General features: G+C 31.4%; 1 protein-coding gene and 1 long non-coding RNA gene across 8 annotated transcripts; one reads left to right on the plus strand and one right to left on the minus strand.

Annotated features, from left to right (window-relative positions):
• Window positions 1-1,855: 1,855 nt before the first annotated feature.
• LOC114378257 lies at window positions 1,856-11,518 on the minus strand. 6 transcript variants are annotated; one of them, XR_003659285.1, is made up of 17 exons: window positions 11,340-11,518; window positions 11,031-11,108; window positions 10,393-10,442; window positions 10,220-10,273; window positions 9,990-10,042; window positions 8,575-8,647; window positions 8,163-8,224; window positions 7,653-7,721; window positions 5,689-5,794; window positions 4,921-4,985; window positions 4,604-4,704; window positions 3,875-3,970; window positions 3,163-3,230; window positions 2,927-2,972; window positions 2,553-2,743; window positions 2,413-2,489; window positions 1,856-2,268 (listed from the first exon to the last, which is right to left on the minus strand). XR_003659285.1 is itself a non-coding variant. In XM_028336821.1 (16 exons), the coding sequence occupies exons 1-16, from the start codon at window positions 11,481-11,483 to the stop codon at window positions 2,262-2,264; spliced, it is 1,149 nt and encodes a 382-aa protein (XP_028192622.1). In that variant the 5' UTR covers window positions 11,484-11,517; the 3' UTR covers window positions 1,861-2,261. The 6 variants fall into 6 exon arrangements, 3 of the variants coding, with proteins under 3 accessions (XP_028192622.1, XP_028192623.1, XP_028192624.1); XR_003659284.1 differs by having other exon boundaries at window positions 2,413-2,743; XR_003659283.1 differs by lacking the exon at window positions 2,553-2,743 and having other exon boundaries at window positions 2,353-2,489; window positions 11,340-11,517.
• A 4,522-nt stretch (window positions 11,519-16,040) lies between these two features.
• LOC114379465 lies at window positions 16,041-19,962 on the plus strand. Of its 2 annotated transcripts, XR_003659499.1 has the most exons (4): window positions 16,041-16,731; window positions 17,350-18,594; window positions 18,677-18,774; window positions 19,588-19,962. It is a non-coding gene; the product is annotated as an uncharacterized LOC114379465 (long non-coding RNA). The 2 variants fall into 2 exon arrangements; XR_003659498.1 differs by lacking the exon at window positions 19,588-19,962 and having other exon boundaries at window positions 18,677-19,564.
• Window positions 19,963-25,851: the final 5,889 nt, after the last annotated feature.

A 25,851-nucleotide genomic window follows, 5' to 3' on the forward strand; every position in this document is an offset into this window, starting at 1 on the left:
TTGTTTTTCTAAGTATACCATTTACTCAAAAATATTAAATATATTTACATGTTTTAGAATGCATGCAAATGGAAAACTAAATACTAACATTTTTTACAAGCAAATAATTTTATTGATGCAGTGGTATACCAGCAAAGCACCAGGTGTGCCAAGAAGTCGGCATCCAAAAGATTTAAGTACAAAAAACATTAAATATTGCCATAATAATAAGTTGTGCTCACTCAATTTCTATCTTTTTCGCAACTTATTAGTTTCTATAGCTGCATCTTGGATACTTCCCTTCTTATTTACTTATAATCTTGCAATTTTACGAGCATGTCTTAAGAGAGGAAATTAAGCTTTAACATGGCTATCCGTACAACTCTATCATAGAACATCAAATATTAAGTCTCTTGTAAAATTGAAAACCTGGTGTAGTTTAATTTACTTGTTTGTATAAGTATTTATAAAAGCAGATTTTGAATAAAACTAATTTTGATTTTAAAGTCAAGTGATTTATGCTCAATCGGCCTTGGTTGAGGATTGAAACTCGGAAGCTGAAATATATTTTATTTTAATTTCTACTCTGTTTAAAACAAAAACTTATAATGGTGTTAAGAATAAAATTGTTGAACGTAATACTGTTAAACTCTATTTTGGTTTTGTAATTCTAGAATGTGTAGAATCATTCGTTTAAAATTGTTAAACTCTCCACGATGATAGAAAAATCATGTGGAGTCGTTTCGACAATGAATTACCAAAGTACACAATCATCTTTATCAATAAATTATCGAAAAAACAACTATTTTTATCGATTGATTCATTATATTTTATAAAGAAATTTATAATATTTTTTAATTTATTTATATTTCATCAATAATTTTATCCTACATTTTTCTCTCCCCTTTCTAGATGTGTATAAAAAAGTTATACAAAATTTATTAAATAAATACAATTTCTCTTAGAAATTTGTTATTTTAATATAGGCTTTATTTTTTTAATGAATTTGTAACTGTTAACCAAAAAAAAATATTTTTTATTGATTGGTAACATTGTAGTTAATTTTTAATAACAGAAAAAATGCAAACTTTTTGTTAGAAGTTACGCACTAATGAAAATAAATTTTAGAATTTACATTAAAAGTTACAGAATCATAAATATCATCTACACTAATAATAAAAGCAATACCTATGATATACACTATTCATTTAGACAATTTTATCCTTAAATCACATTTTAAACTTTTACTTTTTTTTATTTGTTAAACTACCATTATTCTCTTTTAAAATACGATAACTGTCCCACTATTCTTATATATATTTTGAATGAAACCACTACTTTTATATTATCAGTTATTTCTTCCCTGTCACCCTTATTTTTTATTTAACCTCATAACTTTATTTAGTCTTCTAGAGGTTACCCAGATTAAATTCCACAATGACGACTGTCCACTAGGCCGACCGCCCGAAGCATTTACTATCTCATTAGGTGGGCATTTTCTTGTTATGTTAGTTGGTGAAAGAGACATCGGATTTTGTTTGGTTTTGCAAAGGAAAAAACTCATGAATTAAATAATAGCTATCTTTTTTATGTTAAATTAAGTAACCTAAAACTATATAAAATGATCTAAATCATATATTTTGTTTGTTTAATTTGATCTATCTGTCTGTGTTTGCCTGCGGATTCATGTTATATGTCTCGTATGTTTGGTCGAACAACTTTTTCTCTGAGATAGCATAGAATTCAATGCATTTGTTAGCATGTCCACATCTTAGAAAAGTAATCAACCTTTTTAATGGTGTTATGCTTAATAGGTTTAAGGCTCATGATGTGATAACACTAAAACACTATGTACTTTCTACTTTAAACTCGACGCTTAAATCCATCACAAGTAGGCGATATCATTGCTTTACTTCCCATTAAAGAAAAAGAACATAAGTATTGGATTGTACAGTAACTTTCATTCCATCCCATGAGTTAATATCCTGTTAACTAAATTAAATGGGCTATATTTCTGTCCCCGGGGAATCATGTTGCTATTCCACGTAATCTATAAGAATTTTCTTTTTCTTTTGCTATTACCCAATAGCGACTACACATTAACCCGTGAATTAACAGGCTAAGTCTCTTCAACCAGTTACACTTGTAACCTTACCCAGTTATCCTTTTCTTTTGCTATTATCCAATAGCGACTACACATTCACACAATTTTATTTTAGTCTCATGAATTAACAAGCTAAGTCTCTTCAACCAGTTATGCTTGTTGGCAGAGAAGTAACAAGTTAGTTCCTGCAAAAAAGGAACGGTTTATCAAATCACCGTCAGAGAACCAGAACAAAATGAAGCAGATTGATGTGAAGCTAAAACAAATACCAAAAAAGTAGATCGAGTTTGATTAACAATCAACACCAATGGCTAAGATGTAAACATTACTGTTTTTGGTGGTAATATTTGTCGAGCAGCATCTCTGAATACTCTCCAAAAGTAAGGGCAGCATTTGATGGAATAAGCTGGAAAAAAATGATAAAAGTTCAGCCCATAAGCCCGTTCTTGACTTTAGAAATGCGGCTTACCTCTTTTAATACCAAGGAGGCAGCAGGTTCGGGCCGTATCATCTAGATGCCGACATAATACCATGCAGAATGCTAGGTTCACAGATTTCAAGGTGAGATGGATTGTAGTTGTTAAACATGAAATATTCTCCGGTCCCACCATCCAGTAAATTCAGAGGTTATGTAGAAAAAACCTACTTATTGGGTGGAACCTGAAATGTTATTGCCTTGCATGTCACAGATGATATACTGCAAAGCCACTCCTTTTCTTTTCTTTTCTTTTCTTTTATTTCTTTCTTTGTTTTTCAATGTCATCTTTTACTAATTCAAATCTCATATGGTGTCTTGTTTCATGCTGAATGTGAAGAATAGTCATGACCTCAAAGAATACATACCTCTTTATGAATGTGAACTTCCTCGGGAAAATTGAGCTTTTCATCCCTGAAAAGCATAATTATTGACACACTATTATAGAATTGAGCTCAGATTCATCATTGACCTCAGATCTCTCCAATGTTCTAGCATGTTAGCATGCTAACTTGTATTCTACTATTGAAGATAGCTGATAGCTCCAAACATAATTTAAGCAACAGAACAGTCTAACATTATTGCTCAGGCTTAGAGAACATACCAGTCAGGCTGCATGAATAACGCAAATGTCGAGCGCTCAATACCAGAGGACTCCTCCCCCTTAGGAGCCTACAAGTATCATAGCATTCATATTTTATCACAAAGAACTACTAGTAGAAACCAAAAAAAGAAAAAGGAACACTTGACAGTTAAAGAAATTGCATTTGGAATATCTAGACCAGATCAGGCTGCAATCTGAGGGACACGGAATGGTACTATATGTCCAATATATGGTGAACATTACCGGAAACATTTGTTTAATAATTTATCTATAAATAAATAAATATTTGACATATCAAACTTAATACTACAATTTTGTCACAACATAGGCATTAGGCACCTATCTATGTATGATTGAGTAGGTCTCCAGGCAAACTTTGCAATGTCATCTTTTATTGAAACCACCAGGTACTAGCATCCCATTTCCCAACCCTTGTAAATAAATGGGAAAAATAATAATAACACAATAAAAAATGAACTTTATAAAGCATCCTAATAAGAAAATTGCCAATGACTATAGAAGAAAAGCAAGATGAGAGATATAATTATGACATCAACAATTAGCATGCGTACAACCAACCAATGATGTAAAGTATATAAAGACAGAAGAAGGAATACATAAAACAATTGTGTCAACAGGAAGACCATCACATATGCTACAAAACAAAATAGGGGCGATAACATTATGCATGTAATTGCAATTTTTAAATTACCTGAACACAATGAGGTGTTGCACAAAGATAACCTCCAGAAAGTATTTCAGTGGTTTCACCAATTTGATATGCTATATCATCTTTTCCATAGACAACCTATAATATAGAATAAACAATGAGTAAATGCATTGTACTAATTCACAAAAATTCTAAGCTTCATATTTGCAACCATAGAGGCATGTCAGGTTTTACAATTTTAAACCCTCAAAATGCATGCAACCCAACACCATTTTTCAGAAGAAAAAGATCCATGAAATGATTTTATTGTTTTTAGTTAAGGAATATTTCTAGCAGCTCATGTATCTTAAACTTGTTAATCCTCAATGCTGTCATTTGAATTGGCATAATTATCTACCGAAGAAAATATTATGACGTATCTAAAAGATTGAATGCTAACAGCATACTCTTTTGAACATGCCATTATTGGATGAAATTCATGTGAGAAACTTGTACTCCTCATTAAAGAGTATTGGTCAAAGAGTGTTACAGGCATTTCCCTATCTAAAATGTATCGTCCAGAGCAGATTGATATAAAGTTTCTGCATCCACTTCACAAAAAATTTGCAGTCCAAGATTACACATTTTACTAACATTTACCAGCCAAAGGATAGGTTCTTCACATTGAAAGAAAGATGACCCAAGAACAGATTTTAATGTTGCAATTATGTAAAAAAAATTATCATTTATATATCCAATGTTACTTGTAATTATAGAAAAAAGAAAGCATACTTTGACAATTTGATTATTTCTTGTTCGAATATAGAGGCCAGCAGCACTATCAGGGCAAGCAATTTCTACACCATCTCTCGTAAACATACTGCAAGTCAGACCTACAGATTGAATTGAAATTAAGCAAATGATGGCATCTGAAGAACTATAATATTGTAACTCTTGGCAATAGTTTATGTTCTTAATATCCATGGACTTCTCTAATTAAGTTAACTAGGAAGTTTATATTACACTGAGTGAAAATATATGAACGCACAGCCCATATCCTATAACAATATATATATATATATATATATATATATATATATAATAACAACCTGTCAGTGAACCGTGGTCAGTATGCCATCCACACCAAGAAGACAAAGAGTTGCCATCTGGGACTCTGTTAAACATCATTTGTAACTGTTAATATATATATTCATGCAGGCACAAAAGGACAACTAGAAATGTTTGTGGTATTCAAGTATATATAATTATATTAAACTCAAGACTAGAAAATACTCTAAACAGCATTTTGAATTGGGGAAGGGGGGGTGAAAAGCTTTATGATTCCAAGCTATAACCTAGTCCAGAAGTAAAGACATCCATAGGAACAAATGTAATGCCTTTTAAACAACCATCAAAATATAAGTGTTCCTCCACTAGCATCACGTTCAATCTCCTTCACGACTTATATGTATAGAAAATGTTTACACTAGCCATCAAGCTTGTACATCAAATATCCCCTATAAAAGTCTTTTCAAGAGTTGTGCATGGTATAATTTATTAGAGGTTCAACCCTCCACTAGGCCACCTAAAATCATTGTTTAAACTAAAATAATGATAAAAGACCAAGATAATAGCCAGTAGGATTCATATGAGGGGTTTCGGTAATTGATACAGTTATATATAAGAAAAATATTCAAGTTCAGATACTTTTCAAATCTTAAAATCATCTTCTAATTACAATATTAAAATTAAAAAAATTCAATACATATTATTGTCTTAATTTTAAAAATTAGGGAAAAAAATAATATAGGAAACATCCTTTATTTATGACAAAGAAATCTTATAACAAGCAAGGAGACAATTTATAACAAACTTACCCCTGTTGTGAAGGAAAATAATATAGCAAACGTCCTTTATGACAGCGGGAGCGATGAAGTATTGATTCCAGACCTTCATCCTTGTGAATTTTCATCCCTTTGGATACTGAAAAGTTGTTTGAGTGAGACAAAAGTTAGGACTTAGGACAGCAATAGAAATGAAAAAAAAAAGTACAATAGGTAAAAGAACTTGGTTATAAACAAAAGGCATGAGAGAGTGGCAATTGCCATGCCACCTAAGAATGAGTGCATTGACACTCACACTAGTGGCCTAAGGCCTTAACTTGATACAGGCACAAATATACAACAACAACAACAACGCCTTATCCCACTAGGTGGGGTCGGCTACATGGATCAACTTCCGCTATAATGTTCTATCAAGTACCATACTTCTATCCAAACCATTAATTTCGAGATCCTTTTTGATAACCTCTCTTATAGTCTTTTTGGGTCTTCCTCTGCCTCGAATTGTTTGTCTTCTCTCCATCTGGTCTACTCTCCTCACTACAGAGTCTACCGGTCTTCTCTCTACATGCCCAAACCACCTAAGTCTATTTTTCACCATCTTCTCTACAATAGGCGCTACTCCAACCCTCTCTCTAATAGCTTTGTTTCTAATTTTATCCTGTCGAGTCTTACCACACATCCACCGCAACATCCTCATCTCCGCTACACCTACTTTATTCTCATGTTGGCTCTTGACCGCCCAACATTCTGTTCCGTACAAAATCGCCGGTCTTACCGCAGTCCGATAAAACTTTCCCTTTAGCTTGATCGGTACCTTTGCATCACATAACACCCCCGATGCTTTTCTCCATTTCATCCATCCTGCTTGAATGCGATGATTCACATCCCCTTCAATTTTCCCATCATTCTGTATTACAGACCCAAGATATTTAAACCGTGTGACTTGAGGGATAATATGGTCTCCTATTTTCACCTCTGAGTTAGAAACCCTCCTTCTTTTGTTGAACTTACATTTCATATACTCCGATTTGCTTCTGCTTAGGCGAAAGCCATGTGTTTCTAGAGCTCGTCTCCAAGTTTCCAACCTCTCATTCAACTCCTCCCTCGACTCTCCAAGGAGGACTATGTCATCTGCAAAAAGCATGCATCTCGGCGCTATCTCTTGGATTTGTTCCGTGAGGACATCCAGAATTAAGGTAAAAAGGTAGGGGCTAAGGGTTGACCCTTGATGTAAATCAATTGTGATGGGAAAATCGTCTGACTCTCCACCCTGTGTCCTAACACTAGTCGATACCCTATCATACATATCTTGGATAGCTCGAATATATGCAACCCTAACCCTTTTCTTCTCTAGAGCTTTCCACAAAATCTCTCTAGGCACTCTATCATACGCTTTCTCCAAGTCAATAAAAATCAAGTCCAAGTCTTGTTGGGCCATGCGATATTGCTCCATCACCCGCCGTAATAAATAAATCGCTTCCATGGTCGACCTTCCCGACATGAAACCAAATTGATTCTCAGTAACTTGAGTCTCCTTTCTTAACCAAATTGATACAGGCACAAATATAAAATCAGAAATTTTGCCAACCAACCTTACAGAATTTAAGGATGACTTCTAGCATATAGAGCAATGTGAAAAGGGAAAAAGGGAATACAAATCATTTTTAGGTAACTTATTACTGTTGCCAATACAGTATTATATCTTTTAAAACAATTTCATCAGATATCAGGGGGGTAAGAATGAAATCATGTGTTTTTATTTCAAGATAGAATCTCTAGACCAGATTATTATTCCTATTCCACATAAAACCATTAAGAGAATAAGAGCTTCAATATTATAAGAAATGTCACTTCAACTAGTGAAGAAATCTTTACTTGAAAAGTAGTCTGACTTCCCACAGGAAACAATTCGTATGAAATAGAAATCTAGGAGAACACCATAGGCATTTCAAGATGCCTTTGTCTAAAGCCAAATTAAATATCAATTGCTGTCTTACCATATTGATCGCAGTGATATGCCAACATCAATCCAATGTCAAATATCAGTTTCCCAAGTGCTTTGAAAGCTACACATCAAAGATAAATATACGGTGAATTGTAGCAAATCATTGTACCATCTAGAAAAAATAAACCAAGACAAGTTATTAGTGCCATCTAATGCTATCATCATTTGGAAGAGGTATGAATATCATGCTCTTAACCTTCTAATTTTAAGTTCAAAATGCATTAATCATTTATCCAGAAAGGATTAAAAAAACTTATAAGAAATTACACAAAAGAAAATTATTAATAAAAATATTTCAAGTTAGGAACATTTAACCACTCAGCTTGAACTGGTTGATGATGCTCAAAATGGTAAACAAGTAACCACTCATCTACAATAATAATCTAACGATAATTCATGTAAAACCACAGAATAAAAATACCTATAAACAGCAATATATATAGCCACAAATAAGATTAACAAACCAAGCAAATGCAAAACCAGTTCAGGCTTCAGGGCATACCCACTTCAAGTTCTGGTAAAGCGTTTCTAGGCCATATGTTTGATCTGCAATATGATGGATACCTGCAGAAAACAGAAAATCCAAGGAAATACATATGATCATAGACACAGGACTACACAATATAATATAAATGTCATTAAAGAAGAGGATGACATGACAGATAAAAAATTACATAAGGCTTAAACAGGCATCAAACTATATTATTTTATATGATGAGAAAAAAAGACTAGTTGACTGAGGTCATAACTCGGTATTATTCTGTGATAAATTGTGTGAATGCCATATATCTAAAAGAATAATAATTGAATTATGACAAAGAAAAAGTTGCTTCATATCATTCACAGAAAATAAAGAAACACCTACATAAAGAAAAAAATTGAAAATTTTATGACGTGTTTTCATCTATTTTTACCGTTGTATCAAAGAAGCCTCTGTTGTAGGTGTATCAAGTATGGGATTGGCATAGAAAGATCCTTTTAAAATATCTGCACTCAGGAAAAAAAAGTAGATAAGAATTTATTAAAAAAATACTTAATAATGTAAATAACTTACTGATTTTCTAAAAGGCATGCATGCAACAAGGGACAGTACTAGAATTCTCAAATTCGCATATACAAATTAAATAATATAGGAAATAGAATATAGTTGAAGTTATTATCTAGAGTTACAGATCAGATTTAATTTTATGAAGATTTTTAACACAAAAACCATTACTTTCTTTTGACAGAAAGTCACTTCCAGAGCATCACTTCCTTTCTTTTTGATGTTGTAACCCATACCAAGGAAAGCAGAAATTACTTGTGAAATGATCAAATAATATTTCAAATTTCAATCACCCAGCCCGGATTCCAGAAAGCAATATAACAATCTCTCCAATTGGGCACAGTTATTATAGCAATAACTTGGACGAATCTGTGTCGGAGTCTCATTCAAAGCATCTGATTTGTAACAAAATCTGGTCTCCATACAAAACAATTTTGTGCTGAATAAAGCACAAGTGCTCAACATCAAAGTATCAACCAGAAATTTGTTGCCTAGTTTTTCATCTAAGATAAAAGAGTAGGCTGGAATGGAATTCATAACCATTTACCTTCTCTTGGCCTTCCAGCATGGGTTTGTCCCAAGCATCAAGGCTCAGAATGGATTTCATTCCAAACACAATGTTCATTTTCCAAATGTCATGTACCATGGTAAAGTATTCCAAAAAAAAAAAAAAGCACACTGCAGCTTTTATCTTACAAGTGCATTGTGTGGAACTAAATATGCCTTTACCTTAGAATTCATTGTGCATATAAATGTATCTATATATGTGTGTTATTCTGTAAATACTCAGACAAAAAGTTGTCTTAGCTATGTATCACAATTCACATAACTCTAAGTAATTACAACCCATGCATGTTTACTATGTATCTATGTTTTACAAGTTTCTTTACAACTTAAACTCAAAAAAATACACTATTTGATATTTCTCAATAAGGATTTTCCTAAAAAATAGCCATCTTCCTCAAAATCATTTTGAAGCATATAATAGCCAAGAGTGTTCCTTATTTTGTGTGGACAGAAAAAAAATCATCACAGGAAAATTATTAGAACCAAAACATTTATAAACAGAATAACCAAAATACCAAAAAAAATGGGACATACAAGTTAAAATGCAGCAAATTTTTCAATTAACTATGCATATCAAAAATAGAACGCACATTGAATAGCAATGGGTTGAAACATCAGAGAAAGAAGCCATAAGGCATAAGCAAAATTTAATTCATAAAAAATTTAAGACTTCAAAGAGAAACAATAAAAAAAAATCACTATAGAAGAAAGAGTTACCTGGCTTCCCAGATTCAAGTTTCTCTTTCCCATGACTCCAACCAAAATTATACCTATGAATTCAGGGTAGATAGAAGCAGCATAAGTTATTTGCCACTGTAGAAAGCTACAAAACATAGGTATTTAGACTAATGGCAAAAGAAAACAATATGTATGGACAATGAATGAAGTAGAATATGATGTAAAGTGAAAATTTTCAGTATTAAGAATCTTAAATACAGGTAAGTTACCTACTGTGAGGATCTTCAAGATCCTCCTTCACTTCTTTGGGAAGATTTGCCAATCTGGTGAGAGGACAGGAATATGATATTGTCAACAAATATCAGCTTCAAGTGGTATCCTTTGATGATTTAAAACTAATGCACCAGGAATATATGCCGAAATACCATCTCAAAGCACATACCTTGGTGCAAGATGCAATAGATTTCTGCGCAATGAAGAGTATCCTGGAACCTGTAATTAGTTCCAATAAAATAATCACGACAGCACAAATTATAATGCAGCCAGAAAATCAACACACAGGAATTGCCAGCTCCAAAGAATATATCATTTATCACAAAAAAAAGGCATAGCATAACTCCATGCCCCGATTTTCCACAGAAGAAACCATAATATAAACTAACAGGGGGGTCGTTTCGTTCCAACGGAGAATCTCTCCCCTAAAGCAGAAAACGTTTTGACTGAAGCCTGACAGCCTGGACAAAAATCCCGATCACACGGACTTGATAGATAAATTAAAAAGACCATTGAGGCCATTACATTGAGCCATTGAGATTCAACAAAACCTTCGATAGTTGGTAACTTGTACTACTACAGACACAGTCTTCAGTTTAACTCTTGTTTTCATTGTTTAAGTTTATAAACTTGACACACTTGGTTCAACTCTATATCCAAACAGCATCAACAATAACAGAAACTTATAAAATCAATGAATGGTAATTATTCTATCCCACCCTCACCCCCCAATAGAAGAAGCATTTAATTCATGAATATTTGAAATAAATAAAATAAAAAAAAGCAAGTGCAACAGTATGCACATACATCAGTGACGGATAGAATCCCCAATCCATTGGGTCCAAAGCCTTCTTCAATCTTGAATGACAAGTCGGCGTTCTTATCCTGTCACAACGAAATAAGAGGAAGAACCGGATCAAAAATCAAACACACACAAGACACTGGCCACAAACAAAGACAAAGCCGTCATCAAACCAGGCATTACACAAAACAGAGGATCAACCACATGTAACACGAAAGATAGTAATTTTTAAAAATAAAAAGCAACTTGAGCGTTGTTTTCAGTAACTAAGAATATGGAAAACGCAAACGCAGAACAGTGAGAGAAGGAAATACTTGGAGTTGAGAGAAAGAGATGGAGATAGTAGTGAGGGTGGGAAAGGAGGTTTCGGAGGAGCGGGACATGGCGTGGCGGGGAACGACAGCGTTTTGAGAAATAGGGTGGGGGGAGCCAAAGAGGGTCAGCGTCTGCATGCCCATGAGACTCACTCACTCGCTTTTGTTCTCAAGGGATCGTGCCATAATAAAAAATTTCAAATAAAAAAATATCTGTAGATAAATATTAATGAATTTAATAAATTTATAATGCACTTCAACAAACTAAGCTAGACTCGTAAAATTTAAATTTTTTTTTGTAATGTGGGAATAAAAACAAAGAAGACTAAGCTATTAAGCAAAGTAGTAAACTACCAATACCTTGTTAAAAAATAGTTTAGAAATAAAAATAAATTACATTTATTATTTATGAAATGTCATGAAATTATACAAGTGCTTTTTTTTTAACCAGGTACGTTTTTTTTAACCATTACACGAATCTCTTTTTTGGGAGTATTAGTGTGATATATAAATGATATTAATGTAATGTTTTCAAGAGTGTTATTATATCATATGGATGACTATTAGTGTAATATTTTAAAACATAAAAGAATCTACGGATAAGAATAGAAACAATTATTAATTTATATGTAATTTGAAGAAAAGTCATAGAGTGCAAATGTAATTTGTTTAAAGAATAAATTGAAAAATGAGAAGCTAGGTATAATCATAGGTAGTATTATATGTTTCTTGCAAAGTAGTTGATTTAGTCATAGATATTCTTCATTGGAGGAAATATTGTTCAAGCCAAATATGATTAGGAGCTATAAAGATCTTCTCTAATTACCTACCTAGAATTCAAACTTGGATCTTCTTGTGAAGCCACAACACCGTATCACTTAATTCACAGTTGGTGATGTTCTCGTGAACATGTTCAATTGACGCATTGTAATTTAAAAAACAAAGATACTTAATTAAAAAATTTCAAAAAATAAAATTTTCAAAAAAGGAATATGAAATACTAGTAATGAAGTGGGGAGAGGTAGTTACTCAAAAGGGTAAATTTCCATCATAGGAACAAGAATGTGAGATAAATATGAAGTCAAATTAGTTGATAAGAAATTTAAAAATACAATTTATAATAAAAGACTAAAATATATTTTTGATTCCTAATAAATAATCGAATTTTGTATTTATTCTTTGATAAAAAAATTTCTTTGTATTTAGTTTTTAATAAAACAATAATTTTATTTTTGGTCCTTGATATTTTTTCTTAATTTTTGATAAATTAATAAATTTTGTGTATGTTTTTTGATAAGTTTTTTGATAATTTTTTTTCCATTTGTCATTAATTTTTTCAAAGGGATTCATAACAAATGAATTTTTTTTTATCAAAAGCAAACATAAAATTCACTAATTTATTTTGGACAAAAAAAAGTGTTAAAGATAAAAAACAATTAATATTTTTGCTTGATGGTTAAGACTAAAATTAAAAAATTTAAATCTTTAAAGAAATTTTAAAAAACTTTAAAATAGTTAAAATAAAAAACACCCCTGTTTTTATAGAGACCAAAGGATTATTTAAGTTTTTTTAGACTTTTTTATCTTTAAAAATGAAATTTGGGTTTAAATACGTTTTTTTTTAAAAAAAATCCTAAAAAGTTAAGGATTTTAATTTTGTATGATAAAAGGAAACTTGATTTTTTAAAACTGAGTGAATAAATATTTGGAGAGAAAAATTACATGTCTATCTATTCCTTAACCTCATTCTCTAATGGTCATACGCAGCAACACATCATTGGTCCAGTTAGATTGAGCAGACATTATATTAAAGTAAGAATTAGGTTTTGGGGAAGACTTTTTATTAACAACAAAGGTCTTTTTTAACACGTTCAACGTATACTATTAGCTGAATTATATTTATTAAATTCTCAATAAAGATTAATTATTATTAAAATTGATAAATATTTTACATTAATAATAATTAAAAAAAACATAATAACATACAAAATTACAATCAACAAGCATTGATTTTTTAGTTTTTGGTATAATATATGAATTCATTAAAAAGGTACCAAATTTGGAGCTAATCTTGCAGGAATCTTATTCCCTATGAATCAAAGTCCAGAATGACTGCAACAATTGAAATAGTGTTGTTGAACACAAAATGCAATGCAAGTAATTGGAGAGCATAATCCCCGATAACACTTGATACATGAAATGACCAAATATACCATGGAATTTGTCGACGAAGATAACGCTTCGTCTCAATTTTTTATGCCTTTTACTGAAATCCAAAGTATTGGTGCTATCACCAAAAGGACCACTGCCATCCATCACCCAACAACTTGCACATGCTATGCCTTTTTCTTTGCCACCCTACTCTTTACTTCTCTTAAAACAATTGACCAAATATATATTTTTCTCATTAGGTCCATTAGTTCAGCTAGGATTGAGTTCGAATTTTTAATTAGATTTCAAGTTTTAACTTTCTGAATGAAAAATAATTGTTATTAAGAGAAAAAAAAATCTATTAAATGCATCCAATCAAGTTCTTAAAAAAAAAATAGTGATTAACAAATTAAAAAGATATATTTTATTTTTTTAAAAGTGTTGTTATTAAATTAAATTATTCGATCTATCATTTTTTCATACTAATAGTATTAATGTTAAATAACGTGACAAAAGCTCACATGACACGCTACATCTCTCAAATTTTGATACATATCACCAAATGAATCAAAGTTAGAATATCTTTAATAGAAAGTTTATCTATAAATTCTTATTTTACTTTTAATCACATAAGATTTAAGAATTTTAAAAGCGTGTTTCTTTTAACTTTTACAAAATTATTCCTGAAAATGAGTTAGGAATTAATGTAACATTTCTATGGAATGGAAGTATTTTCCAACATAACTTTTCATTTTCTTTTTATTTTACATTATTTTTATTTTTAAATCGAAATAAATTTAAAAATATTCTAAAAAATGATAAGACTATATATCTTTATATTTTATTTAACTTAATACATAATTAATTTGTATTAAATTTTAAATAATAAGTATAAAAAAATAAAACAGCAAAAAAAATGTTACGCCTTGACTAGTTTTTATTTTCATTTTTATTATCTACATCAACGACATGATAATTGATAAAGTTCAACTTCTCACTTCAAGTTTTTCTTTGGGTCAATAAATAAGTATGGTTTTTCTTCCTTTTGCTTTTCGTTTTGGAAACGTCTCCCCCGTATCATTCTCTCTTCTTCATGTCGAGAAGTAAGAACCGTGCAAGGCACTCCCATTCGAGATGTGCTAATGGACATAAACTTTTTTTTATTAACATATTTATATATTTTTTCACCTCATTTTTCTTAACACATTTATATTTTAATATTTTTCTATCCCCTACATATGACATATGGACATTCTCAATGCACAAAAAGCTTCATTCTAGTTTAGTTATAGGAACGGTGGTTTCCTTTCAATTTTTCTATCTTCTAAAATGTGATGCAGGTAATATTACGCCTAGGAATAAAACAATGTGATGGATGATTAATTGATTTGAATGATGTTACATTCAATTCTCTTAAATAAAATCTTGAATTTAAATTTTGTGGATGAAAAAAAATATATTCTTAAGAGGGAATAATTTTAATAAAAATATCAGTTATATCAACAAAATCCAATAAATTCTACCCATGACATGGTTAAAAAAAAAAAAACAAAGTAATCTAACATTGAGAGTAGAAAAGTTAAAATGAGTATGATCAAAGATGGTGTGAATCCAAACTATATACGCGCATCTGCTTTTTTACCTTCAGTTTCCGCGTCGGTTCAACATGAATTTGTTTATTGCATGCGGCAATTATTCGTCCTGTTGGATTTTTTTTTCCAGTATTTTTCTGCAGTACATGTTCTCTGTCTTAAAATATTACTACCTTTATATGATTATTTTTCGTGAATTATTTTTCTTAAAATATTTTTTTAAATGTGCTGTGTAAGAGGGCCTACTTCTTTCTAAAGCCCACATATTAGTCCGATAGGCTGAGCCTCATTTTACATGTTCAAACGTCCTAAACCAACTAATCGGTAATTGATCAATTACTTTTGATTAGTGTTTCTCACTTTTCTTCTCTGTTTACTACTGGCTTGGGATTTCTGGTACTAATTACTAATTATATGCTTTTTATTTTATAATAGACTAAAATAACAAATTCAAAAAATATGTAAATATTGCAGACACTGAAAGACAAGTTTTCTTGGCGAAGTAAACACAATTTCTTCTTTATCATGACATCACTAGAAAATTTTTCTTTTTAGACTTACTTTGCTAATATTTAATGCTGAAGATCATGTCCGATGGTACAAATTCTTTTTTAATAAAGCAAAAAGTTTGTACATGTCCTGCTTGCTTCCTCTTTGTTAATTAATGTGTTTGGCAATTTGAGTCTTATTACTATTACCATTAACTCTTCCCCCTTCGTGAAAAAAAAAAATGAAGGCAACATAGTCTTTTGATTCTTTACTCCCTGTTTAAGTTTACATTTTGACTTTTAATTATTTTTACTCATCACATTAGATCTATGGGTCCTTGGCTCCTTGCCACTTAAATGGTGCTCAACATGTCATCTTTATCCCATGTGAAACATTATGCTCACACTTGCGGGCAAATTAGGTCATGAGTCATGATTAAACTACGTAAGTGAACTTGATATTGTATCCAACTCAAAATCTTAAAGATATTAGGTGTATGAGTCCTTGCGGCTAATGTATTACTCAACATGTCCATTTCTACTCATACTTGCACTCCAATACTATGTTTCTTTCAAACTCATGAATCGTCACTGTTAGACCAGTCAGCTGAATCCTCTTATGATCAAGAGCTGTAATGCATATCAGTTTTGTTATCAGTTTGAACCGTATTTTCTTTGAATTACCGTAACAGCCCTTCATCATAGGAGGAATCAACTGGCTGGTCTAACAATCACTCTATGCAGTTTTATGTTAAGATTAGATTTATTCGTCCAAAAATGAAATCTGTTTGTTCCTTCCTCAAAAAACCTTATTTTCCATCCTTTTTTTATGTTCTGGTGATGTTTTCTTCCACAAATAAGAGCAAATTCTTAATGAAATTAATGTTGCAGACTTGCAGTTATAGTTACTTTTTTTAAAAAAAGCATTCATTTATGGGAATTTTGATCTTTAGCAGTTGGATCTATGTTAGCTAATTTTCCTTGACAAATTTATTGCTTGGTGATCTTATTTTTGCTGTTCCACCTATGTGCAGTATTACAATTTTTTTCTTTCTATTCATTTATAGCTGATTTCAGGGATTCAGTCAGTACCTTGGAGAAGGAGTTATGCTGTCTTAAAGTGAAGCGGGATGAGATCGTTAGTAAAATGGATGAAAACCGGTATTGAAATACTCTCAATATATGGATGCAGATGTAGTTATTGAAGTCTAATTCTGTACTAGGCTTTCCGTGAAAGTCAAACTTAAACTCTGCCAGCAAATGCTGGAATTGTTTTTCATGGGCGGCAGCATATCTCAAAAATTAATTCTATACTGCAAGAATTATCAGTTTTGAACTCACTGTTAGACCAAAAGATTTCTATATGTCCATGCATTTATTTTATGGTACTTTGAGGAATTGGGATCACAAAAACTGTCCCCAGACATTCACTCAAAGTGTGGGATCTTTGTTATTTCTACAGATAATATAAGATATAGTTTGAGGACCAATTCTATGATCCTATTGCTAACTAAATATAGTTTTGAAGTTAGTTCTGATTTCTTTGTGTTTGCTATGTGGCTAATATAATAGAACATGTGCATTAGTGCCTTTATGTACTTGTCATTGTGTGTATAACTGTATATGTTTTTCAACTTCGAATACTATTTGAGTCCTCACTTCTTATAGCTTCCTTATGGGATCTAATTCTAAAATGAAGTTAGTCCTGAGTGGAAGTGACATTATCTTATGCAACGTCACATGTCAATTTTGATGATTGAGTGGTTTTTTTCTATGCAGGGAAAATTTCACAACAGTATGTCTAGAATTTCAGAGAGAAAAATAATGTTTTGAAAAGTTCAGTGTTGGCATTTGTGGAGGAGATTCTTGAAGATCTTCATAGTTCGAACTCAGGAAGTATTTTTTTTTAACCTCAGTCCTATGAATTTTCTATGTTACTATTAGTATCAGACTTGAATAGGGAAAAGGATTTTAAATTTTTCTTGTGATCTGTGTATCTCTAGTGGTATGAGGCTTTTGTTGTTGTTGTTGCATCTGTATTTATGTGAATAGCTTGCGCTGTTTGGGAACATTTCATAGTCCTGTACTTTTAGGAATTTATTTTCTTCCACTAAACCAAACCAAGGACGACATATGTACGGAAGTTAATACATCTGCACACATTTTGGTATATAAAATAAATTCTTAAAGTTAATGATTAACTATTAGATGTTAATTATTGGACAGTGATGTTTTGCAACCTTTCCAATCCCCTTCCCCATGCCCCCTATTGCAGCATTAGAAGTTCAGATACAGAGGAGGAACTGGGAGAATGAACTGCTTTCAGCAATTGGGACCAGCGATGATGTTCTATAAGTTCCTTTACAATTAACTGGAGTTTCAAGTCAATTTAGTCAAGTTTGGTCATTAGGGATATTTTACTTAGGTTTAGACATGGATAGATAAATATGGAAATTTGGAAATGGAGCAGAGTAGATGATTAAAAAACTAAACAGCCAGCTTGTTGTTTTTTGTTCTGGCAAGTGATAAGAACAAAACAATAATTTTGGTTTATTACTAACTTGCATCATGATATGATTGATATCTCATATTCTCCCATATGACTTCATTGAATTTAACTAGATACAGAATATATATGAAGAATAGCGACTAGCAAGTAAAAGGCCACTGAGCACATTAGGAAAACTAAGTTATGGTCGCAAAGTCCCAGGCGCCAGATAGAGGCAGCAACTGCATCAAGAGTTCAAGAGCATGAAGCACGTGATGTTGCTCCAATGAAGTTGGCAGGTGTAAAGAACTGCAACTGGGTCCGTGAAAGATAGTTTTCTTGTTGAATTATCTCCCTCGTGGAGTATGATCTTTACAGGCAAGAAACTCTTTGCGGTGATGCAGCTTTTCACGTTTGGATACAGTTGGCGCCTTAGGATTATGCTGCCTCACTGATGAGGGCTTTGGCCACTAGCCACTAGCCAGAGAGGTGATTGGTCAAACTGCAGACTTCACAAGCTTATAGATTTTGAATTGGTACGGCAACATTAAGACAAGGAAATACAAATATTTCCATTTCGTACTATCTCTACATATACTTTTTTTTCTTTCCCTGCAGGGAGTGTTTGACATCGTTCGTACCTGAAAAGAGACTTCCTCATATCATTTTCTAGCTCTCAGAAGGACAAATGTGCTCATTTGAGTTGCTCTTTTTGGGTAGGGGTCCGGCTCGTAGCCTTCACAAACTTGCTTATTGACATTACGCAATAGTATGTGAAAGTTCTGTCACCATCCACTTTAGTTTGGGGCCCATAATTTCGTGCATTGGTTCTGCTTGAGTATAACAGTAAGAAACAAACTGGGGCTTTCGGGTTATTATTTCTGAATAGGGTTATTCATAAATGATAAACTCATTCATCAAATCATGAAATGGCCAACCTTTGATGCAAATGACGAGGTTTTACCATTTCAACTGGTTTACCATACTTACATGTCTGCTCTTTTTTTAATATATACTTCCGACTGAATTTCCTCGGGCTGTAACTTTGAAATAAGTTTTACTGTGTTGAGTAGTTACAATGTCCTTTTCTAATCTTACAACTACAAACAGTAAAAGTAAAATGCATTCATTTAAAATATAGGCAGCTAGGACTTAGTTATATGCAGAACGAGGCCTAGATCCATCTAAAGGTTCTTGAATTGTCAATTTTGATTTTGTCCTTTCAGCATCAAATGAGTGAGTGTCAGGTAGCGCTGCAATTATTTTAACTGCCAGGTGAATTTGATGTGGAAGGTTTGGAGGATCTGCATTACTTCAATCTGCACAATAATTAAGATTGCACGACTCTTTGCATGTAGAAAACAATTCGTTGGCATAATTGATGCAGTTAGTATTATATGTAACAAACTAATAATTTAAAACTATAGGTCAGTGTGATCATTGAACTAAAAAATAAAAACTAATAACTCATAAGAATGGTAATTATTGTATTGAAATAAAATATGTTTAACAAGCTGTAATAATGTCAGGTCATTTGCAATTTCCAAATCATTGTAAAGTGGTAACATAGCAGAGCCACCAGCTAGTAATAGTTCCTTCAAGTCAAAGGGCAAAAACGCTTGGAACCCAAGAGAAGGAAAACAACAGGAAGCTCCCTCAGCCAAGGAAAGGAGTGTGTGGTTTAAAATTTTGAAATGAGGAGGAACAACAAACAAATGATGTCTTGTATATCGGAGACAGTCACCATGTTTATCACGTGATCATCACGTGCAACAAAAGATTGATTTTGTTCCCTGTTCCGTACAAATGTCATTTGTTTTTGCTATCAACACAGCTACATGGTATATACTAAATAGAACTAATAGAAGTGACTTCACTAGGATAGAGTTAACTTAAGAGAATCATTTGAGGCCTTGTTTTTATTTTTATTTCCAGACTTGATCTAAAACATTACTTACTCATTTATTTTTATTTTCATTTTTATAAAATATTACTTTTTGTTGTTTTCAATAGTTTATATAAGAAACAAAACATATTTTAATTGTTTATTGATTTTATGGTTTTTATACATTTTTTAAAAACAAAATAAAAATAAGGTATTATTATTTTTAATTAAAATAATATATATATATATATATATATATATATATATATATATATATATGAGGAGAGATCAAATAATATGAATGTAACTTTAATAATTATTACATTATTCTATAACTTTTAATTGAATAATATTTTCTTAAAACTTATCATTGAATTGAAAGTTCCTTTCACATGAATCACATTTATAAAATTTCATATTAATCCAAAATCATTTGTTATTTGGTTCATATAGATTAAAAAAATCAACTTAATATAAACATTTTAAAATATATTAAAATATGAATCATTTAATTATTTTTTTTGTTCAATTTTAACAAAATTTGACGCAAATAATTTTAGTAATATATAGATATAATACAACGATAGAATTAATAAAAATTACATTTTATATCAAATTATAAAAATATTGTAATAATTATCAAAATTGCACTGATATAATTTGATGTCGTTGGATAATTTAGTGCATTAAGTTCATATGAAAATAGGATTGGTTTTACCTAGGTCTCGATCCAGACCTATGTTGGTTGATTTACGTGTTTAGCGGTTCAAATATAATATTTTAAGTTGCAATTAAAACTACTGAGACTGGTAGTAGTAGTAGGAATGTTGAGGAATATGCATGAGATAATAGGTTCTAATTGTAATATAATCGTTGTAAAAAAATTGTTATAAACTCGGTAAGGTGTGATACAATAATTGAGATGAGATAAGGCTAATCACATACTTAAACTCTCTTTTTCTTGATTATTTTGGGGTTAAGCTAAAAAAATTCAATCTATGAGATTTGAAAATTGAAATTGATAAGCAAATTATTCAAACCTTTTCTAATAAGAATAAAATAATTCAATAGTCTTTACATTACTAATGTAAATAATTTCTATATTTTCATCAAATTACAAATAGTCATATTTTTTATTGATAAATATTAGTAATTAATTTGTTAATTTTTTTAAAGAGATAATTCAAATCCGCAACCTATTGCTTTCTCCTTTCTCCTTTCACCATCAAACAAACCTTATGTCTCCTATACATATAATCATATAACTTGAACTCTCGTTTTACCATAATTAAGTTTTTATACTAACAACTCACAAAAATTAGACTCATACAAATATGATAATTTTCCATTTTTGAAAGTGTTGTAATTGGGAGTTTGCAACTTTGCATCCCCGATGAGAAAGAAGGTTTTAGCATCGCAACAAGTTCCTCGGCGTTTTGTCCTTCCTCTTCATTGGTAAGTGTAGATTTTATCAAACAAGTTGCGAATCACAGTGGTAAATAGTTCATCAGTGCATGACAAAAGTTTATTATGTTGATACTGTTTTCTCTTTTAGCCAACTATTGATACTATATATAGGATTAGGATTCTGTTCAAAACGACCACTGAATCAGTCATCATTACATACTGTTGAGAGGCTTACTGGATTATGACTTTCTTCACAGCTTAATTTTATATTTGATAAGATAATTTTACTATTCTGTGAAACTAGCCAAAATTTTGCTTAATGTTATAATTCATTTATTATTAGCCAATTTTTTTAAAATTACTATTCTGTAGTGAGTACAATATTACTAAAATTACTTTTGACAAAATTAATTTAAACTATTTAATTATATTTCTAAATTAATTTCAATCACAAATTTGATAATTCAGTTATAATTAACTATATATGTAGATTGCCGCTGTCACTTTCACCTTTTGATTTTTTAATTATGCGATAAACATTGTATTTTGTAATGCTGCTATATATGTATATATATATGTGCGTGTTTAATTGCATTTGCACCAATTTTTTCCCCTTCTAATAGTATAGATTATGGCTTCTGTTTAGACTATTATAGGTTATTTTTCTTGATCGATGAAAAACTAAAAATCACTCGATCAAAACAAACGCTACTGATCTAACATCTGCAAAAGTGACTAATACAAGTGATAGTAACGTAAAAGAGTTGGGTAAGTGGGTAGCTGTGCTTACTAGCTAGTGATGCACAAAAGTTACCTGTCGATAGAAACGCTAGCTGATGAGCACTTAGCAGTAACCTACCAAGAACATGGCCATAAGTGGTAACATACACGTTAATAAATATATAACAGTGCTTGTATTTTGTTTTCAAAATAAACTTTTTGTGGGAAATAAACGTTTATGCTGTGCTGGTGCATGAATTACAAAATATATATAAAAAATTGAATCAATAGTGACAACAAATTTGTGCATGAGTATAGGCGAGAAATGTTGTTCGTGAGAATAACAGTGCACTAATTTTATTAATATTAAAATTGGATTTCTGACTTTCTCCATTCCACATGATGATAGGAATCTCGTGCACTGAAGTACTTGGTCGAGATAAGACTGAAAGCCCTAAACATCCTTTTTGGAAAGTCATTATTTTATTATATGAGGTGGAATAACAAAACAAAAGGATGAGATAAAGGAAGGAGAGAGACATAGAGTGTGTTGTATGGTTTTAAACATTCCTTCTTCTTTATTATTGAAGGTTGCCAGGAGTGTTGGGGCCCAAGGTGTAACTTTCTGGTAAAACAGCAGCATAAATTATTATATAGTTTAGGATTATTTTTTACTGAAAATTTTAGATAAATTGAATTTTGAAAATTTATCAAAAGACGCTTTTAGAGATAATTATAAATTATATATCAATAAAATTTTCATATTGAATAAAAATTGAATTCACATCTTTATCAGATATGAATGAACCTATTTTCTATCACTTGAATGAATCAATTTTTATTAATATTTTTACATCATCTCACGTCGTGTAATTAGGTACTATTAATTTTTATTTGTAAATTAAAAAATTCATCATTATGTCACATAAAAATTGATACCGATTATAAACACACGGTGATATGAGACTATCTAATAGTAACTTTTCACATAGCTGGGACATCTCATAAGATCCACCACAAACCCCACGTTTCGTTTCTTCATTGGCGACCAGGGAAAGCTAGGAGCACAGGAACACCACAAGACCCTTTATTTTATTTTATTTTCCTATTTAAGTGCACCCATCTCCCTCCTCTTTCATGCAATTTAATCATCACCTCATGTTGCAACTGGATTGCACATCCAAAGGCCCTCAAAAAGCAATCCACAAAGCATAAAGAGAGCACATAAATTGCCCTATAAAGTACACTACATGTTTCAAAAAGAGCAAAGAGGAAACAAGCAAAGCCCCGGCTTCATCATACATGCAGAGAAGATGAAGATAGAAACTGAAACTATAAGAGTATCCAAAAGAAAGTTAATGGGCAAAGGCATGGGTGCTCTTCTCAAAGAAGGTAGAGGAAGGTTTTATATACTTAGAAGATGTATCATAATGCTTCTATGCTCCCATGATTAGTGAGTGCTTATAAGTTTTGTTCATATAATATAGTACTTCCAGCATAAATTTGTATATTACTGTCTCCTAAAGAGATGGGAAGTTGTTTTAGTTTGACATAAATCAAAAGTAGTTGGTTTCTTTTATTCTCTTACAACTTTTTTCTTGTTCTAGTTATCATAAAAACAAATAATATATGATGCATTTTCTCTATAGTTAGCTAGCCTTCATCATGGTGATCGATCAGGTTTTCTTACCATTGTCTCTTTTTTCTCTAATCTCAATGAGATTGAACATAAATGATTTCTGATGAAATGTGTTCAAGACCTATGGTATTAATGGTGCAAAATCTATTTGTGGCATAAAGAATGATATGAAGAAGGTTTTGCTGCAAATGATCGTAGTTTCACTAAGCTATTAATTATATATATACTTTTAACATATTTGTCTTTCCCTACTGATGAAACTAAGATCAATCACTTAGATATATTACATAACCCAAAAGGAAGCACTGATAGGAAGCAACTTACTTCAGTATTTTATTTAATTACTCTAGTTGCAACCACTAACTCTTCATGTTTCCTTCAAATTAAAAAGAAAAACCTCCAGGCCTAACTTCAGTTTTGTTGAATTGGCAGTCGGAACCAGTAGTCATATGTCAAACTATACTCATCAATTAGATTTGGTTTAGTTTCATACCATAATAAATCTTCGACTTAATTTAAGAGAATTTTGGTACCCAAAAATATCAGTCATGAAAGTTCAAACCAAGATATATTACATAACCCAAAAGGAAGAATGTGGGGTCAAGGACTATCTCACTCAATCAAGACTCTCTCGATCAAACTTTCTTCAGCAATTTAAGAGGAAACTACTTGATGGTTTTTGCTTGGCAAGAGAGAGAGAGATGGGGTCAAGAGAAAATAAAACATAGATTGAATAAGAAAATAGAAAATAATATATTTCCCTTGGTTGGGTGAAATTCAAATTGAATTCTTATTTTCTTATCTTTTGCATATTCTTCCTTCTCAAAGAAGATAATAAAAATTAAGCTTTGATTTTCATCTCTCGTGAAGTCATTGTCCCAGGCTTTCACCCTTGCAAAAAAGTGGAAATGATTAAGACTGATTAAGTTGCATAAACATGTTTTTAGTGCAAAATTAGGAAACATTTTGAATGTTATGAGAATTCCGTGAACATGCATGCATAAATAGTAAGAAACTAACCAGATATTAATTACTACTTCATTATTATAAGTCTAAGGCCAGGTGGATGGAACTTTTTGTCATTTTTTTTAGTCAGTGATGGGACTATTGTCTTAATATGGCAGTATGATCTCTCCACTTTATTTCTTTAAAAGGTGCCCAAATAAAGAAAAGAGAGAAAGTAAAAAAAAATAAAAAAATAGATAGTAGATATATGAGTAGTAAAACAATGGTATTTCTTGGTTTTTCAAATTAGGAATTCATTAATTATTGATTAGACCTCTAAAACCTATTTTTTTACCCAAAAAAGAAAAGGAAAGGGGGAGAAAAACTTGGATGATTTATAGTAGTATTGTACATGGGTGACAAACAGTGTTAGACTATAACTGTTCAAGAATCTTTAAATTTGTCGGTACAGAACATGGTTAGCTAAGTACCATCAACGATCAACCTATAATGCTTTTTTTTTTTTTTGAACTTGCCGTAGTGTGTATAACGCAAAAAGTAGACATTCCGTAAGGACCTCCTCTACTTTTTAATAAGTCAATACAATTTTTTTTTGGGTTTCGTCTAATGAACAGTTTAACTGGTTCAAGTTGAATTTTAAAATGTCACGAGTTAAGTAGAGTATACATAAAATCAAATTAAAAAAAAAATGTTAAGTACACTTAAAATTTGAACGATCATAACAAGTAATTTTTGAGCACCCATCTAAAATCCATACATTTCATGATCCAAAGTATTATGTTTTTGTTTGCATTTTTAATGGACTGCGTGTCTGAAAAAGAGAGTGGGAGATTGGTCCGGTTTGATCTATAAACTTGTCACGTGTGTAAAATTGATTATGTTTGCCTATAACTAAATCAACGCAGCACATGCACCAACTTGCTTAGGCCCTGTCACAAGTACACATTTTCCGTAAGTGAATGCTCGGAACCACTGGAATCGGCCTGATGATTGGGACTTTTGAGTAATATGTATGAGATTTTTTATTCAAATCTTAATATGACCATTATAAAAAAAAGTGAATTATATTCTGACACAATTGTAGCATAAAACAACCCAGAACATTAGGACCATCCTCTAGACACAAACTGTTTTGCTATTCGATATTCACTACATAAATACGACATCAAAGACACA

Source organism: Glycine soja, chromosome 12, assembly GCF_004193775.1.
Source record: "Glycine soja cultivar W05 chromosome 12, ASM419377v2, whole genome shotgun sequence".
Taxonomy (NCBI): Eukaryota; Viridiplantae; Streptophyta; class Magnoliopsida; order Fabales; family Fabaceae; genus Glycine; species Glycine soja.

Coding starts and splice junctions, on each gene's coding strand:
- LOC114378257 (XM_028336821.1), bottom strand. CDS start 11,483: ATGGGCATGCAGACGCTGACCCTCTTTGGCTCCCCCCACCCTATTTCT. Junction 8,648..9,989: donor ACTTGAATCTGGGAAGCCAG/GTAACTCTTTCT, acceptor TCCTGAGTGCAG/ATATTTTAAAAGGATCTTTC. Junction 3,231..3,874: donor CAACACCTCATTGTGTTCAG/GTAATTTAAAAA, acceptor TGATACTTGTAG/GCTCCTAAGGGGGAGGAGTC.